This window comes from Phoxinus phoxinus (genome assembly GCF_949152265.1).
Source record: "Phoxinus phoxinus genome assembly, chromosome: 8".
Lineage (NCBI taxonomy): Eukaryota > Metazoa > Chordata > Actinopteri > Cypriniformes > Leuciscidae > Phoxinus > Phoxinus phoxinus.
In genome coordinates this window covers 17,437,536-17,457,236 of record NC_136883.1, presented here as the reverse complement: position 1 = coordinate 17,457,236, position 19,701 = coordinate 17,437,536, and the positions used below count along the sequence as shown (strand labels likewise).

Sequence of the window (19,701 nt, the reverse complement as noted above, 5' to 3'; positions counted from 1 at the left end):
TAGTTTATAAGGATTTTGCATCATCTTACCAAAGTTAATGGAGATTTAACTACCTGTTGAGCATTATAAACACACACTTACCTCCTTTGACCCATCTCCTGCTGCACAGCTGACCAAAGCATGCACCTGTTGTTCAATCTCAGAACAAACCTGTGAAATATGAAAGATTTGTGTAATCAGATTGACAAAAGGTCAAATATACTATGTTATAAAACACTTTTTATGGAAATTTTAAAGAAATCAATAGTTTATAAGGATTTTGCATCATCTTACCAAAGTTAATGGAGATTTAACTACCTGTTGAGCATTAGAAACACACACTTACCTCCTTTGACCCATCTCCTGCTGCACAGCTGACCAAAGCATGCACCTGTTGTTCAATCTCAGAACAAACCTGTGAAATATGAAAGATTTGTGTAATCAGATTGACAAAAGGTCAAATATACTATGTTATAAAACACTTTTTATGGAAATTTTAAAGAAATCAATAGTTTATAAGGATTTTGCATCATCTTACCAAAGTTAATGGAGATTTAACTACCTGTTGAGCATTAGAAACACACACTTACCTCCTTTGACCCGTCTCCTGCTGCACAGCTGACCAAAGCATGCACCTGTTGTTTGGTCTCAGAACAAACCTGTGAAATATGAAAGATCTGTGTAATCAGATTGACAAAAGGTCAACTATACTATGTTATAAAACACTTTTTATGGAAATTTTAAAGAAATCAATTCGTACAACCTCAGAACAAACCTGTGTGGGTTCAAAATCAAATACTAACACTTCTCCACATGTAACTGTAAACTGTGTCTTTAAATTAAAGTAAAAGGATTATTTCAATCTGTTAATACCTTTCTTCTCCATGGCCAGTCAGAATCTCCATAGTTATACGTTATCTCTTCCCCAGGACTTATGTCCTTTACTGCAAATAAGCACAGATGGGGCTTTCCGTCCACTCTGATTGTTTTCATTTTGCTGTTGGGGGTCACATGATCATCATTGACGATTCTCCCTAAAGAAGCATCTTCTCTGGCAGCATCAAACCTGAAACAGCAAGAACATAGTGCTATCTCCACGGTGTAATATTGACTGAATCATACAATAGGAAAGTTTCACAGAATAATAATAATAATAATAAAAAGTTAATTCTAGTTTACCACTGCTGCATCAGGAAATGCAAAGTTTATACATACCACAACTGTTTTCCATCACAACGAAATTCAAATAAAAAAACTTCAAGTGCAGCATGGTATACTCTGTGCCTTCTTTCATATTCTTTTTTAGATATGATTTCCCCTCGATATTCAATGAGGAAATCTCCCTTTTGAAAGTGGCGACAGCTGAACACTCCTCGACCTAACCAAGAGCAGATCAGTCAGGGTAGAAGTTAAAACAATACTTAAAACATAGACAATTGTGTTACTCACCTTTAAATGAATTTATGTATTTTATTTCAAATCCATCCTTATCTTTGAGCATGGAAGAAAAATATGCAGCTTCATCCTTTGGTTTTAGTTTGGCCCTCCGGGACCTTGTTCCTGCCATTTCCTGCAAAAGCCAGATGATGTATTTGGTCACTTGATGAAATTATAATAATTATATGTTTTTTTTAGACATCACTGACCTAATCAACAATGAGTTTATACTTTTATTTGCTGTAGAGGGCTTAAATATAAACAATAGGGATCATTATGTACTACTTGCAGGTCAGTAAACAGCACCAGTGAAACAGGAAAGCATCTTAGACCTTACAAATGTGTTTAGTATTTTTAACAATCTGAAACATGCTGCTTTTCTCCTTCTCAACTACACTGTGACTGTCACTAAAGAGAAACATTATGATTATGGCTATCAGACTTTTACAGGTCCTTCTCAAAAAATTAGCATATTGTGATAAAGTTCATTATTTTCCATAATGTAATGATAAAAATTAAACTTTCATATATTTTAGATTCATTGCACACCAACTGAAATATTTCAGGTCTTTTATTGTTTTAATACTGATGATTTTGGCATACAGCTCATGAAAACCAAAATTCCTATCTCAAAAAATTTGCATTTCATGAAAAGGTTCTCTAAACGAGCTATTAACCTAATCATCTGAATCAACTAATTAACTCTAAACACCTGCAAAATATTCCTGAGGCATTTAAAAACTCCCAGCCTGGTTCATTACTCAAAACCGCAATCATGGGTAAGACTGCCGACCTGACTGCTCTCCAGAAGGCCATCATTGACACCCTCAAGCAAGAGGGTAAGACACAGAAAGAAATTTCTGAACGAATAGGCTGTTCCCAGAGTGCTGTATCAAGGCACCTCAGTGGGAAGTCTGTGGGAAGGAAAAAGTGTGGCAAAAAACGCTGCACAACGAGAAGAGGTGACCGGACCCTGAGGAAGATTGTGGAGAAGGACCGATTCCAGACCTTGGGGGACCTGCGGAAGCAGTGAACTGAGTCTGGAGTAGAAACATCCAGAGCCACCGTGCACAGGCGTGTGCAGGAACTGGGCTACAGGTGCCGCATTCCCCAGGTCAAGCCACTTTTGAACCAGAAACAGCGGCAGAAGCGCCTGACCTGGGCTACAGAGAAGCAGCACTGGACTGTTGCTCAAATTTTGCATGTCATTCGGAAATCAAGGTGCCAGAGTCTGGAGGAAGACTGGGGAGAAGCAAATGCCAAAATGCCTGAAGTCCAGTGTCAAGTACCCACAGTCAGTGATCATCAGCTAGCTATCAGGAGATTTTGGAGCACTTCATGCTTCCATCTGCTGAAAAGCTTTATGGAGATGAAGATTTCATTTTTCGGCACGACCTGGCACCTGCTCACAGTGCCAAAACCACTGGTAAATGGTTTACTGACCATGGTATTACTGTGCTCAATTGGCCTGCCAACTCTCCTGACCTGAACCCCATAGAGAATCTGTGGGATATTGTGAAGAGAAAGTTGAGAGACGCAAGACCCAACACTCTGGATGAGCTTAAGGCCGCTATCGAAGCATCCTGGGCCTCCATAACACCTCAGCAGTGCCACAGGCTGATTGCCTCTGTGCCATGCCGCATTGAAGCTGTCATTTCTGCAAAAGGTTTCCCGACCAAGTATTGAGTGCATAACTGAACATAATTATTTGAAGGTTGACTTTTTTTTTATTAAAAACACTTTTCTTTTATTGGTCGGATGAAATATGCTAATTTTTTGAGATAGGAATTTTGGGTTTTCATGAGCTGTATGCCAAAATCATCAGTATTAAAACAATAAAAGACCTGAAATATTTCAGTTGGTGTGCAATAAATCTAAAATATATGAAAGTGTAATTTTTATCATTACATTATGGAAAATAATGAACTTTATCACAATATGCTAATTTTTTTGAGAATGACCTGTATACAGTATATGAAACCTCTACAGACACCTACAGCAAGGTTAAAACTAACAGCAGGTCTGATAAAACAACACCGATTACCCTTACTGTACTATTACAGGAATAACCTTCACAAAGAACTGTAAACAATAGAGCTCCGGACGCCACGTGACCTATTCTGTTTACCCCGCCATTTTGGCAGTAAAGAGGCCGTACGAGACGAGCGTGAACGAATGACGGCAGCATGAGTTTTAAGGCAACAGAGTTCACTGCGCACTTTAATTAAAAAGATATAGACCTGTACATTAGCCTGGGTTTCCCCATACTGCCTTTGCGTAGCGCGATTTTATTCTCGCTGAAAGGCAGTCTGGAAACCATGGACCTGATTTTCGCCTCGTTTAGGGAACCAATCACAGAACGGGGAGGGAGCAGCAAGACGATGACGACACAACTAAGCAGTTTGTTTATGGATTCAACATGGCAGCAGACGCGAAGCTACCTTTTGATGCAGCCTTAGATATTGTTCTAAGTAGTTTAGAACGCAAGTTTATTTCGAAAAAAGAGCAGCTTTTGGCGTCAGCTTTTGGCGTCTCTACATACGTCATCTGGTATAATGGAAACGATTGGCTATGAGCTACGTACAGGTGCATTTGATAGACATTCTAAGCACCCAATAAACGGCGCCGGGCATTCGTAAACCACGCCTCAAATACGAGAAAATGCGCATGTGGTTCCCAGACCCAAGTCTCAACGAGAATTGGGTCTGGCGTTAGCCAGGCTACCTGTACATAGCAAAACTTAATAGATTAAACATAACAGATCCCTATAATGCCCCCGGGGTGCTTTTCATGTGTATTAATAAAGGAACTTATAGCTTTCCTGAACTGCAGTATCCTGATATAACGTTATATAACTAACGTTACTTCATTAACTTTTCCTCGGCCTATTCCGTAGACTCTTTAAAGGCCTACAAAAGCCTGTTTTTTTTTATGTTTATGGACAGTGTGTGAAAATGTGAGTTTATGTCCAATCATAAACCGGTGGGATAATGTATCTGATATATATATATATATATATATATATATATATATATATATATATATATAAACATAAACTGATATTAGTTTACACATTATCCCACCGGTCACAATTGTGACTGAACATAAAAAAAAATTTTTCACACACTTTCCATAAGCATTTAAAATGCTTTTAAATGCTTTCCTCCACCTGTTCTGGAATCCAGGCGCACAGCAGCTGTCCACCATGTTGAAATAGTAATTGTTTTGAATTAGTATTCGACCCGACCGCTATCGATAACGCAAAAGCCGCTCTGGTGCTCTCCTGGTTGACTGCCAAAATGGCGGAGTTTAGATTGCATGACGTCAGCCCCCGGAGCTCTATTAAAAGGATCTGATCAGACACACAAATAGTTTACAACTAAACAGCTGTGTGCCCTGAAAAACCTCAAGTTCACCATTCCCATATGAAAAATACTGTAGTAGACTTCTGTACTATAGTAAACTAGAGTAATAATCCTAGATACAATAGGTTTTTTTAAACTTACCATAGTAAAAATTAAAGAATACTATGGTTTATCAATTCACTAATATTACAGGATACTGAAGTGCATTAACAAAGTGTAGTAATCACTATTATACTAACATACTGCAGTAAACTCCAATTTACTACATCAAACACTACAATATTTGTCCATTAGGCCTTTCATAGATTAACCCCATTATCACAACACTGAACTGCCCAGATAGCAAAATAAATATGATCTCAATCTGGCATCATGAGTTATTTAACCATTAGCCATTAACTTTTAAACCCAAAACATACATAATACAAGCGGTTTAGTTATTGCTTGTTTATTTGTCAGACTAACGTTAGTAAGTCAATAGTTAATTCCTTATATATCCTTATATTCCTTATATTTTGTGAGGAAACGCTAGATAAAAGCTTACAAACGTGACCAAAGCTAGTCTGTTTTATAACGTTAACTAATATAATATACTGTTTTATTGTTTATTGAGTTTTATCATCAATCTTACCTTAAGTGTCTTCAGGGTGACTTGCTGATTATCTCAGCCGGAAGAGACGCGGTCGGAGGTGGGGGAGGGGAGGAAAATGATTCCAATGATATTGCTTCTCTGTGTTTTTATTTTTATAGTTGTGGTGTGGACTTTGTTATTCCTTTATATTTAGATCTATTTTACAAACATATCTTTATCGTTATTGTCCTTTGTGTGAATGGCTAAAACACAGTGGTTAGACAAAACCCGAATTTACAAGGACTTCTCACCTTTCAGCCAATCAAAACCCGCGATTCCATTCACAAGTGTGAATATTAATGAGGAGGTGCAGTACCAAGACCCACCTGCAGGAGCGCAGTTCCGATACACACTCTTAACACAAAGTCCGATGATTGTGAACTATAAGGACTTTTGGAGAAAATTTGAATTTGAGCTCCTCCCACATGTAGAAGCACTTCTACGTTGTCTGAATTATGAGGACACTGACACTGTCCTCATAATCCAAAATGTCCTCGTAGTGTGGCGTGTATTCATATAAAATGTCCTCGTAAATCACAAAAACCCACACACACACACACACACACACACACACACACACACACACACACACACACACGCACACACACACACACACACACACACACACACACACACACAGTTTAAAAGCAAAAAAAATGTATCCAACCTCATTTAAAAACAGTCTGTCGGTGCCATCTTTTGGACATTCATCATATTGCATTGGTTTTAATTTCTTGTCATCAAACAGAGCAGTAATCTGTTTATTTTAAGCAGCAAAGATCAGCAGCAGGAGTCCGATTTAATTTACTGTAAGAACAATAGGCTATTGAACTCACAATTCAAGCAATCCACCCCGAACTATAGAGCCAAATCATGAAACTAAAAAGCGCACGGTTGAGACAAAGATAATTTTACTTGCCCAACCTGATTAGAACATGGGGAAAAAAGAAACAAAATCCTGATTATAACATTTATTGTAAGCTGCTATCGATAGTGCATTATAAATACATTACTCACGGTAACAATGTTGCGAAGCACTCACAAAATAATCACAGTGAACAATTTAAAAATGGGGCGTTTTCATATTTTCTAACATATGATACAGTTAAGCAACCTCACACGACGAGTCCTCTTTTCATGAATAGCCTACCACCATCACAATTGAAAATGTGACATTGATTTTATACAACAGTTCAATAAATGCATAAAATGAGTCACTTACACTTTAGATGCAATGTTCCTGTTTTTGTTCTGTTTCAGCAGCGAAAATAGTTAAACAAAGATCACAGCAGAACCATCGCGCATCTCACAGTGTTTTCATTAGTGAATGATTCCGCATTTTGAAAGAATCGCTTGACTCAAAGATTCAATGATCAATCAATAGACATCTGTCTCATTCATGAATGACTCAGTCGTTCGAACGACTCGTTTGAACGAATGAATCAATGACTCGCTCATTAAGACGGTCACTAGAGGGCAGTATAGCCCTATGTATGACTTGATTTTTATTAAATAGCCCTATTCTGGCCTATTCTGTTGGTCTGAGCTAATGACTGTAAATTAGAAAGTTGTCCGGCTCAAGGAGAAGAATATATAGATTTTTGTGACTGTAGGTAAAACTAACCCCCCTCTTGTGTCAAAAGTATCTTGAAAGTGACACGCTTCCTGCTGCCAGTTGGTGGCGCTATAACTTTGACTCACAATAGTCACATCCATGTGATCGGCCTCTTACAACAAACACACTGCTGAAGTTTCATCAAGATCAATTAATGTATAAGGATGTTATAACACACTTCCTGTTTCCAATATTCGCCATAAATTTGTTTCCTCGCCACGGCCAAACCGTTCGAGATATCAAAAATCCCCTGGAAATTTTTCATCCTCCATGTCTTGGCTTCATGCACACCGAGTTTCGGGGTCATCGGATGAATTCTCTGGGAGAAGTGTTTCAAATCCCAGAACATGCGTTTCCCATAGAACCCATAATAGCCAACTTCCTGTTGGACTGGCGTAAAACTTAGAGCACGAAAGTTGTTCGGCCCGATGAGATCTATATGTGTACCGAGTTTCATATTATTCCATGCAAGCGTGTTTTATATATGGACATGTTTTTGAATCCCATTCCAGGGGGCGCTGCCGAGCCCCCCTGCCACGCCCGGGTACCAGCTTCAGTCCGGCCCTAATGGCCGCGGGTTCTGACATTTGTGCAAAGTTTCAAGAGTTTTTGAGCACGTTAAGGCCCCCAAAAGTGCCCAAAAAGTAGTAAAATAATAATAAATAATAATCCTAAGAAAAACAAAAGGGCCTTCGCCTTTTCAAGGCTTGGGCCCTAAATATAATAATCAAGGTCCACAACAACACACAAAAGTAGTTACAGAAACAAAATCTAAACAAAATAAACACAGCTGAACTAAAGAAACAGAAAAGAATCACAGCAGATAGAGCTGGTGCAGCACGCACACAGAAACACACTGGTTCTCGTACAAATAACAGTCAATTATTATTAATCATAACTTTGCTATCACACTAAAAACGAAAGGAAGTAGACGGTACAAATCCTGTGCCTTTATGAATTCCCGCCGGCACAATCAGCGCGACACGGAGGGCAGTGCAAGCACCGTGGTTATCCGGGTGGACTCAAGTTCATAGGAACACGGAAGAACGAGAGGGAGATTGTGCAGGGAACCAGCAAAATGGTCCTGAGGACGAAAGGGAGGACCTGCGTCTCCCGAACGCCTTAAAGAGAAGCAGCGGGATGTTAGTGCCTCTCTTTCCACTACAACTGTCCAGACATCTTACATGACACTTACCAAAAGACGACATCACCCCACATATAATCCCCACAGGCTACTGTTTACCGCGATCATCACAACCACCGATTAACTGGGGTACAGGAAGCAACGCATTAACAGTGACATAGCGACTCAGTATACCACACGTCATCATAACCACCACTCAATACAGGGACAGTTTACATACCTGAAGGGTGGGCAAACACCTATTCTGAGCTGATGAAAATGCACCTTCGGACAAGTGCTTAAATGAAACGCTACAATTAAAAGATAACATATCAGTGGCGTTCTAAACACACGATTTAAACCACCCGCTACCAGCACATACCTGAGGCGATAGTGGATGACGCAGGAGGGGGAGGACAAGACGTGACGCATCTCAGAGTACAGCCAACCAGCGTTAAATAGACCGTACTCTTTCCTGATAGAACACCAGGACTGTCACTCACTTAACTAATTCTGCCACACTTATACTTCTTTATTGGCCCGCAGAAGAATTTTGTTAAGTTGGAAATCCCCTACCCCTCCTTCTGCAACAGTCTGGCTAGAAGATGTGATGTTCTTTTTAAAATTAGAAAAGATAAAATTTACATTAAGGGGATCTGTGGACAGATTTTATTCGAAATGGGAACCTATTTTGTCGTATTTTAAAAATCTGAAAGAATTACCCAGTTGTTAACTTATATTCCATGTATTGCTTTCTCTATACACCCTTTTTGTGATGTTTTATTTGCTGCTTTGACTTCAGTCTGTCTCGCAGGATGGCAAGGGAGAGAGGGGGGAGAAGAAGGGAGTGATTGGTTTTCCCTTTTTTTTTCTTTTTTCTCCCTCTCTCTTTTATGTATGCCTTTATGCTGTAATAATGATACTTTTATCATTGGTACGTATGTTTTGGTATGCATGGGTACATGCCTTGAAAAGGTGTAATGACATAATTGGGTAACGCTTTAGATTACAGCCCGGAAAGTACTGCGTAATTAAAGCGATTTTACACCGTAACCTTCGGTAATTATAGTGTACCTATAACGTACTTACAATATAAGTATAAGGGAACAATATTTTAAGTTTGGGGAATAAAGGGGATAACAACCAGGAGAATTAAACAAATATTTATACTGTAAGTATTATAGAACTAAGGGGTACTTATTCTACTATTATGATACAACAATCTTACATTTGGGAGCAATTTAGCGAGAACAATACACTGCACACCTTTTTGAAATAATGGTTAACCAGTACATACTGTATAGCCTTTTTAAAAATGACAGGGTACATATCAATGCATTTATTAAGTAATATTTTTAACAAAAGTGCACTGAAAACGAAAACTATTGCAACTTTTGCTTAAATATTGGGGAAAGATACTCTTGTTTCATGTAGTGGTGCTTGTTACCCTCTTGTTCCATGTAGTTACAGGGTAAGTACAATAAAAATGCATACACACAATCTTATATCACTGACTCGGAAACCTTTATTTATTATACAAGCACCACTTGCCCTGTAACCACATCAAACAATATATATTTCCCAGTATTTCAAAAAAATTGCAATAGTCTTAGCTTTTCTTGCCTTGAAACATGTTAGCCCAAACTTAAACATCTGCACTTTTGCTATAATTTTTTATTTTATTTTGTATTGTATTTGCATAGATATGTACCCTGTAATTTTTAAAAAGGCTATACAGTATGTACGGTTCACCATTATTTCAAAAAGGTACGCAGTGTCTGTTCTCGCTAAATTGCTCCCAAATGTAAGATTGTTATATCATAATAGTAGAATAAGTACCCCTTAGTTCTATAATACTTACAGTATAAATATTTTTTTAATTCTCCTGGGGTCTCATTTATAAAGCGTGCGTACGCACAAAACGGGGCTGGAAACGTACGTACGCCAGTTCCCACGTGTCACGGGTATGGTGCGGATGAAGACAGGCAGAGGCACAAAGCTCCAATTCAAACTTTTACTAATAATACATTTACACAAAAACGGGTACAGGCAGCTGGGTAACACATCCAATACAACGTAACATAAACAAACATTGACCGACAACTGAAAGGTGAAAGACAGGAACTTAAATACACAGATGATAACGAGTGACGACAGGTGATGATGATGATGATGAACAATGACTAATTAACTAAACACAGGTGACAGAACTGAACTAATGAAGATGAAGAAAACAGAAAGTCCATGATAAACGTGACATAACGCCCCCCTTCAATTAGGCGCGACCTCGCGCCGTAGAACAACAAAGGGGTGGGGGGGTGGGCGCCCTGGAGCAGGAAGCCTCCAGGGCGGAGCAGGACGTGCAGGCGGCCAGGGCGGAGCAGGACGTGCAGGCGGCCAGGGCGGAGCAGGACGTGCAGGCGGCCAGGGCGGAGCAGGACGTGCAGGCGGCCAGGGCGGAGCAGGACGTGCAGGCGGCCAAGGCGGTGTGGACCCTTCGGGCGGCCATGGCGGTGTGGACCCTTCGGGCGGCCATGGCGGTGTGGACCCTTCGGGCGGCCATGGCGGTGTGGACCCTTCGGTCGGCCATGGCGGCGAGGACCCTTCGGGCGGCCATGGCGGCGAGGACCCTTCGGGCGGCCATGGCGGCGAGGACCCTTCGGGCGGCCATGGCGGTGAGGACCCTTCGGGCGGCCATGGGAACCGTGTCGGAAGGGCCTCCACGATCCCCTCAGAGGACTTATTGCCCCCCCCCAAAATTTTCTTGGGGAGGTCAGCACTGGACTGGACCAGCGGCGAAGAGGGCTCTGAGCTGACCGGGGCCAGCGGCGAAGGCGGTCCTGGGCTGGACGGGACCAGCGGCGAAGGCACTGGGCTGGACGGGACCAGCGGCGAAGGCTCTGGGCTGGACGGGACCAGCGGCGAAGGCTCTGGGCTGGACGGGACCAGCGGTGCAGGAAGCTCTGGGCTGGACGGGACCAGCGGTGCAGGAAGCTCTGGGCTGGACGGGACCAGCGGTGCAGGAAGCTCTGGGCTGGACGGGACCAGCGGTGCAGGAAGCTCTGGGCTGGACGGGACCAGCGGTGCAGGAAGCTCTGGGCTGGACGGGACCAGCGGTGCAGGAAGCTCTGGGCTGGACGGGACCAGCGGTGCAGGAAGCTCTGGGCTGGACGGGACCAGCGGTGCAGGAAGCTCTGGACTGGACGGGACCAGCGGCGAAGGCTCTGGATCGGCTGGTGTTACCGTGAGGGAGGAACCACAAACCCAAAGAGCTCTGTCCATAAACTCAATAAAAGGTCTATCTAAGTCCCTGAGCAGCAATATCTGGGCTAGTGGATCATCAAGTCCTCTCCAGAACCGTTGCTTCAAAAACTCCTCCTCCCAGTAAACATCCTGATGAAGATGCAGGTAAACTTCCACAAACTCATCCAATGAACTCCCATTCTGATTGAACAGAAATGCCTCCATAGCGTCCTCCTCCATTACTTTATGGTCGGTCAATCTGTCACGGGTATGGTGCGGATGAAGACAGGCAGAGGCACAAAGCTCCAATTCAAACTTTTACTAATAATACATTTACACAAAAACGGGTACAGGCAGCTGGGTAACACATCCAATACAACGTAACATAAACAAACATTGACCGACAACTGAAAGGTGAAAGACAGGAACTTAAATACACAGATGATAACGAGTGACGACAGGTGATGATGATGATGATGAACAATGACTAATTAACTAAACACAGGTGACAGAACTGAACTAATGAAGATGAAGAAAACAGAAAGTCCATGATAAACGTGACACCACGCAAGGGTTGTGATCTATAAAAAACTAACTTGACGGGAGAATGTGCGCACCTTTAAGCAAACTTTGAGCGGTGCGTACGCAGATTCTGGAGACAAAGGGAATTGGCGACACTGATGGTGAGCTGGAGTTAAATGTCTTTTTGGTCACTTTTAGACAGAGAATCGAAATAAAATTATACATAAATATAATTCAAATATAATTTCACTCACCAAGCCTATCACTTGAAGCAAATATCCACACCTTAAATGTCCGCGCCAGCGAGCGCGTTGGGCCGTTTACGCATATCTAAAGGCAGATGAAGTAAAACTGTAAATGAGTCCATTACTTCATTATGAGTCCTAATCATAAATAGGCTACAGTGCATGTTCACAATAACAGTTTAAATAAAATAATGATTTAAACTATGTTTTACTTCTGATTACTAAACTATGTCATATTACATTTAGATTAAATATGACATTCTCATTAATGGAGTTAAACACTTAAACTAGCTACATGAAATTTACTGAAAAGTTAAAATAGCCTATATATATAAATAGCCTATAAATATTTGTCGTGGATGCAATGCTTTTAAACACTTTTCCTTTGACATGCTGTGTTTTAATGTTTTAACTACAGAGATAATTGCTTACCATGATAATAGCAGATTGTGCAAATATAATGCACAACAAGGTCGATCTGTTTCCATTAAAAATATAAATCAATTAAAAATACTATTTGGTCAGTGGAAAAGATTGAGAAAAACTTTCTCTGAAATGTATTTTACACTATTTTATTTATTTATTCAAAAACAAGGCAATGATAGGCTACTAAATTATTTTTATTAATGTAATGTGACGGCACATCCGTATTTCATATTTTCCTAATGTCTTGTACCGTTAAACATGTTATAACGTGGATGAATAATCATATGCAAATGATATGCAGATGAGGATATGCATAGTAAAACTAGGCGTTGTAAGCTCCATATATGGTTATTTCGGGGAGGAGACGCATGTGCGCACAATCTTCCGCTGACTGGGATTTCTAAAGTGAATCCTGCGCAGTTTTTGGCGTACGCACGCTTTTATAAGTCTGAATATTTTTTTGCGTATGCCATTTTGGGCTTTCGGGCGCACGTACACTTTTAGTAAGGATCCTACGCACAGTTTTATAAATGAGACCCCTGGTTGTTATCCCCTTATTCCCAAAACTTTACATATTGTTCCCTTATACTTACATGCAAGTACTTTATAGGTACACTATAATTACAGAAAGTTACACTGTAAATTGCTCTTAATTACACAGTACTTTCCGGGCTGTAATCTAAAGCGTTACCCATAATTGTTATATTTTGCCTTTGTAAACAGATGCTATGTTATTCTATTGTACGTAAGCAGCCCAGGGAAGGGATGTTTCGGGGGTGAGGGGGGTTGGTATAGTTAAAACAGAAGGAAGGAAAATGTAACTTTCATGGTTTTACTGTATGTTATTCTACTCCTTTCAATAAAAAAAATGTTGTGAAGATTCGGGTCAAAGATTTGTCTTTTAATAAACAATAAAAAAACATTGCAATGTTAACAGACAGTCTTCGGTCATTTTTTCGGAAAATTTTCTGTTTTGAATTTCTAAAAATCACAGCTTCATCGGAATGTTATGCAACTTGGTGACTTTTATGGCATTAGGTATGTGAATACAAAAAAAAATTGAGCTCATGATCCGAGCATGTTAAGTGGTCGTGAAAAAAATAGTCACACTTGTGGTCTTTGGTCAAAAATGACCCCCATAGGAAATGAATGGGAAATTTACAAAAACACAATAATTCACCCAAAAAATTGTTTAAATTTTTTTTTTAAGTACACAGCAGTAAAGGAGTGACACTCTAAAACATCTAGAGAGAAAAAAAAATGAAAAAAAAAAAATGAAAAAAAAAATTATAATTTTTTTATTTTATTTTTTTTTTATATATATTAAAAAATATATATTTATATTTATATTAAACATCATTATATCACTAAGCCATGATGACATATTAGGTGGATTGTGTGATTTCCACTCTAGGATAATTCTTCTAGGCTTTCTAACACAATGTTTAGGTTTGACTAATCATAATGCAAAAACTAACACTTTAAATCACTATTTCTAAAAAATATATATCTAAAACTTGATAAGAAATAGTTTTTGAGATTGTTTAAATATATATTCAAATCCACAAAAAAAAAAAAAAATGCCTCTCCATAGAGTGCTGTTTATGCCATCTAGTGGTTACAACATGGTTCTACGCTTTCTCTCCATACTCTCACCAGATGGCGCTAATCTGCTTCAATCATTTTTTTTTTGAAGGCCTAGACTCTATATTAAACTAAAATACTGCATAAAAAAAAAAAAAAAAAAAATGTTGTATTATTTTCAATGGCAAAAATAGACCATAAATATTGCATAAATATTAATAAATTCAATCAAATTCTCTCAAAATACAAAATTAAAAAGAAAAAATATTATAGAACAAAAATAAATTGCATTGGTTTTACTGGGATGGAGGAAATTGAATTTTTAGGTGTCCGGTCACTTCTGACCGGGAAGGCCCAGGAGGTGACTCCGAAACGAAGACCGTCTGAGGGTTAATAGAGACATGTTTATTTCTCAGCAGGACTTAAATGTTGTTTTCCCTATCATATTTTGCTTTGTATTTTGTTCAGGGTTAAACAGAATGGCATAACATTTAGGTGCAAATATGCATAATAGTAAACCGAAGCTTGAGGCTAAAATGGCAAATATCTCGACAGCTACAGTGAATTTTCCAGGAGAACTGATATAAGCTGGAATAAATGTGATCCATACAGTGCAGAAAATGAGCATACTGAATGTGATGAATTTGGCTTCATTGAAGTTATCAGGCAGCGTGCGAGCCAGAAAAGCTAGAATGAAGCACAAGACAGCCAGTAGGCCAATATAACCTAGCACAGCCCAGAATCCTATAGTAGAACCCAGGCTGCACTCAAGAATTATATTTTCCTTATGATATTTCATATTTTTGTGAGGAAATGGAGGAGATATTGTTAACCAAAGAACACAGATAAGAACCTGTACAAGTGTAAAGGCAAGAACACTGAGTCGCTGTTGTGCAGGCCCAAACCATTTCATGACATTACTTCCTGGAAGTGTAGCCTTGAAGGCCATTAACACCACTATTGTTTTCCCCAGAACACAGGAGATACAGAGGACAAAAGTGATCCCAAACGCTGTGTGACGCAACATACAGGACCACTCAGTGGGCCGTCCAATAAAAGTAAGTGAACAGAGGAAACACAGAGTCAATGAGAAAAGCAGGAGGAAGCTCAGCTCTGAGTTGTTGGCTTTTACTATTGGGGTGTCCTTCTTGCTGTAAAACAGGATGGCCACCATCGCAGTTAATCCTACTCCAAACATTGAAAAAAAGACTAGGACTATACCCATTACTTCTGTGAATGACAGAAACTCTACAGTTTTTAACACACATTTATTTTTCTCAGTATTAGACCAGTATTCCATTGGACACCGCTTGCAGTTATTTGAATCTGGAAAAGGAAGTTGTAATCACTAGTCAGAAACAAAAGGATAGCAATTTAATTTATGAGCAGTAAAAGAGCAAATACCGGTAATCAATTTTCTTTAAAGCTGAGTAGGACTGAATATTACCTGTCTCATTGCTGATTTCTCCTTCTGCACATGGAATACAGTCATAACAGCAGACAGGTCTACCATTCTGTGCAGCCTTCCTGGTGCCTGGAGGACAGCTCTCACTGCACACAGACCTTGGCTTCTGCATAAAAAAAAATTGTACCATGATATATTTATTCTGAGTATATTAATTTATATGAAAATATTAATTTCTTACCAATAGTGATTACAGAATTTTGAGACTTTGATTCATAAATTATGATTATGTATTGTGAGCTAATGTATTGTGAATGCTGTGGAAGTGCTATTATAGAAGTTGAGCACATTTTTTGTCTGCTTAGCATTTTACCGTCACTTAGTTTAAAACACTCTTCCGTTGTGTTTGTAAACCTACAATATAAAACATGATGGCCCAATTAAGTTATTTAAACTTCTTTATTCTCTTCAACCCCAATCGTAATGACAAGTTACGCCAACCCCAAACCATTACTGGTGTTCATCTTGAGACAAAACAATGGCACTGACATATTTTAAGATATGCAGTTAAAACAGCTAAACCATGCATTTTAGTAAGTTAATGATATGTTAGCTTCTTTCAATTCAAATTACATACACAAATTTGAATATTTGTGTGTGGTGGAACCATATATTAACTAAACTTTCAATAAGTGCATAGCTTTCAGAATAGGGTTTTATAGTATATTTACCCATATAATTATGTGTCCTTCATGCCTTTCAATAAAGGTCAATACAAGTATTTTGTTTTTCTTATTATGTTTCCTTAGTTTAAAACTTAGGTTAATTGTCACCACCGCTAGCGGGATGTCTGGTGCTCTTTTTATTTATCCTCTTTTTTCATATCTCATATTTTAATAATCATCATAAATTAGATATCATTTGAAAGCTTACAAACTCAAAATTCCTTCTGTGAAAACTGTTTAGAAATTGGGCGTTGCATTATCATGCAAACGGTACACGTTAAGTCAGGTTTCATATTACAAAATGTATTTTAACTACTTTATAATCAAAACCTTTTCTTATTTTGACAAAACAAATATCGTTGGAAAGGTCGGAGTCTCAAGGTTCCATATTTTGTGATAGAAGTGTGTATATATATAAATATATATATATATATATATATATATATATATGTATATATATATAATATATATATATATATTAAAAACTATTTAGTATATAAAACTATTTAGACTTTTTCAAACTTTCATTTTTTAAGTGCAATAATCTGCTGAGTGTCTTTAAAACAAGACCAAACTTAGGTCTGTATTCCAAAGCATTCTTGATTTTGGATAGTGCATTTTCACATCTATTTAAACAAATCCTGTTGGACAAACAGATTACTTGCATTTACCTCTACCTGTCCTCCAGCCCAGATTATGTTTTCAGTGTTAAGCACAAAGCGCTGGTCAGGGGGAAGCGAGGTATCATAGTATCCCACTGATTTAAACTCTATTGATCCATCCGAGTCCTGCTGCCAATTGACAACTTCATATTGGGCTACTGCGCCACCAGTGCTGTCAAACCACACATGATCTCCTGTCTTTATGGTGAAATTCACCATTTTCAGAGCCTCAACAAGCTAGCGGAAAAAGGCAATGACATTATCACTGAGGCATTTTAATATATTGTTCTCTCATTTTCTTATCAAATATATTTTAATCTTTTACTTGTTGTGGTTGTATGGTCAGGCCTTTCTCACAACCTTCTTGTTCTTTGCACTTAAGTAGACTGTGTAGTGAATGAGCCACAGCATAAACTGCTTTGTAGACGTAGCTTGCATATCTTTGTTCAGGCAAATCTTCATTGTAATTTTTTAGCAATAGTAGATCTTCATATCTGCTGCAACTAAAGGCATATTGAGAATAATTCCCCTCAGTCTGTGAACATGGAAACGCTGTTTTCCAAAATTCTTTTATGACATAATCTGCAAACCCTGCAATGTCAATTTTTCTCACTGCAAACCCCAGTGACCCTCCAAGCACATGGAAACTGTTTGGAGTGATCAAACTCTTTACAGTTATCCATGACTTTACACCAATAATTTGGAGGCCTGTAATGTTCTGAATAATTAACTGATCAACAAGTAAGCCCATCTCAGGAAGTGAAACAAATGCAACAATCACTTTTGCTGTGCTTTTTTTGATTGTGTCTACCACTTTCTGAAGTTTATCTGGCTCTGTTCTGTAGAATTTTTCAGAGTACTCCACACAAATCCCCTCCTCCTGGGCTATTTTCAGAAATATGGCCATTCCATAGTTTCCATATTCATTGTCACTGTTCACAGCTCCCAACCAGTACCAGCCTAAGTTCTTGACTATGTATGCAAGTGCTCTGCTCTGGTGGTAATCACTAGCCATAGTCCTGAAGAATGAAGGGTAATATTTCCTGTTACTGAGGCATTCACATGTAGCAGAGTGACTTATCTGAAAAAGAAAGCACAGAAAACAGTGATACAGTCATCTATGATTGAGTTAAACATCAAATTATATTGCTGTTTACCACTGGAATCTTAAAAGGTCCTGTAGTTCTAGACAGAATCACTGTTGCAGAAGACTCTGATTCGCCTATGATAGCATGTAAAGGAGACTGTCCATTGCATCTGTGTCCTGGTACAAACTCCTGACCATTCATCAGTCCCATAGTTGCACTCATGGTAGACAGTCTTGAACCACAGGTATCATATATTCGATAACCAATAGAAACATTTGGGAGCAAACTTTCACTTCTGTTAATCTCCTCAATGGCAAAGATCATGATTTGTGCCAGTCGGAAATCTCTCAGATACACACTGTGAAATTAAACATTAAATGGTGAAAAAACAATATGCTTGAAATGCCATTTTATTAATAAGTTTCTCTTGAAATTAATTTATAGATATAATGCATTTTAATTTTACATGTCTTTTTGTTTTAAATACATTATCTTCTCTAATGTTTCGAATATAACAAACCTGGAGCATGATATCAGCTGAGGTTTTTGCGTAAACTCAAATGAAGGTAATGTTTCTATGCTATGAACTGGAAAAAGTGCTCCAATGATTATGTCTCCATCCTTGGAAAGCAGTGGATACTGAGGATCTCCCATTATTCGGCAAACAGTGTTTCCTGCTTTCGTATGAAGTTGATGGAAGAGCAGGAGTGTGTAAAAAAAGAGATGCATCCCAAAAATGTAGCTAAACTGTAAATGTGAAATACATATGACTTGCTACAATATTTGCACTTTTATAGACATAATTAGTATGGATGAATGATTGAGATCGTAGCCAATGATATCATAAGGCAGGACATGAATCAGGTCAAGAAGGGGTGGAACAAAGTCAAGCTAGTTAGTCCTGATTTTCTGATATTTTCAGATTGTAATATATTGTGAATATTAAAATAGTAGAGATAAGCTAATATTCAAGAAAGCCTTTGAAAATCCTACTCAAATTATATTTGACACATGTAGCCCGGGATGTGACTTGCACCGGACACAGGTTGAAGAATTTAAATGGGGATTTTTTTTATTCCAGACTGTACTTGGAACAGTGCAGGGGTTTTGGGGCCCTGGAAATTTTTTTCCACATACCCTGACATTTGGCTTTTTTCAATTCCTTATAAATGTTACGTCTGGAAGTGCTGAGAAATGCTCACAACGAGGAAGAAAGACTTTAATCCAAATACTACAAATTGCAAACTTTGTCTTCAATAACAAATGTACATTATTAGATAAATACTTTGTACAAAATACCATTGTATACTATAGTGTATTTTGAAAGTATACTTTCAATGCATTGTTACAATGATCATTTTTGTATGTAAAAGTTTGTAGTTTTGAGATAATAACATGTATGCGTGGTTTGTGAAAATGACAAAAAAAAGTCACTGAAATGAGGTCATGAAACCCAAACTGTTTACTGATTACTTTTGAAAATTGTATCACGTAGCCTAGAATATGTGCTCCAAAACTATGTGAAAATCACCTTGAGTACTCATTCAGATAAGACAATATATTTATTGAAAATTTGTAAGACATGTCTTGTGTAAGAAAGCTTTATGCGAGTAGGCGTAAACCACCATGAATATTGAGTGTTTCACACCTG

The 19,701-nt window shown here is 38.5% G+C and overlaps 1 protein-coding gene and 1 long non-coding RNA gene across 2 annotated transcripts; both read right to left on the bottom strand.

Annotated features, from left to right (window-relative positions):
- Nucleotides 1-330: 330 nt before the first annotated feature.
- On the bottom strand, nt 331-5,910 carry LOC307002916. Its single transcript, XR_013798577.1, has 5 exons — nt 5,413-5,910; nt 1,429-1,549; nt 853-1,357; nt 570-638; nt 331-394 (listed from the first exon to the last, which is right to left on the bottom strand). It is a non-coding gene; the product is annotated as an uncharacterized lncRNA (long non-coding RNA).
- Nucleotides 5,911-14,536: 8,626 nt separating this feature from the next.
- Nucleotides 14,537-18,789, bottom strand: LOC307002769 (extracellular calcium-sensing receptor-like). Its single transcript, XM_079620681.1, has 6 exons — nt 18,571-18,789; nt 18,120-18,408; nt 17,288-18,043; nt 16,972-17,199; nt 15,618-15,741; nt 14,537-15,496 (listed from the first exon to the last, which is right to left on the bottom strand). The coding sequence occupies exons 1-6, from the start codon at nt 18,777-18,779 to the stop codon at nt 14,583-14,585; spliced, it is 2,520 nt and encodes an 839-aa protein (XP_079476807.1). The 5' UTR covers nt 18,780-18,789; the 3' UTR covers nt 14,537-14,582.
- Nucleotides 18,790-19,701: the final 912 nt, after the last annotated feature.

What these genes read in the sequence shown, in the direction of transcription:
- LOC307002769 (XM_079620681.1), bottom strand. Translation starts at nt 18,779, where the DNA reads ATGCATCTCTTTTTTTACACACTCCTGCTCTTCCATCAACTTCATACG. An exon ending in CAGCTGATATCATGCTCCAG is followed by an intron (nt 18,409 to 18,570) that starts GTTTGTTATATT and finishes TTAATTTCACAG; the next exon opens with TGTGTATCTGAGAGATTTCC. An exon ending in TGACCATACAACCACAACAA is followed by an intron (nt 17,200 to 17,287) that starts GTAAAAGATTAA and finishes TTTTTCCGCTAG; the next exon opens with CTTGTTGAGGCTCTGAAAAT.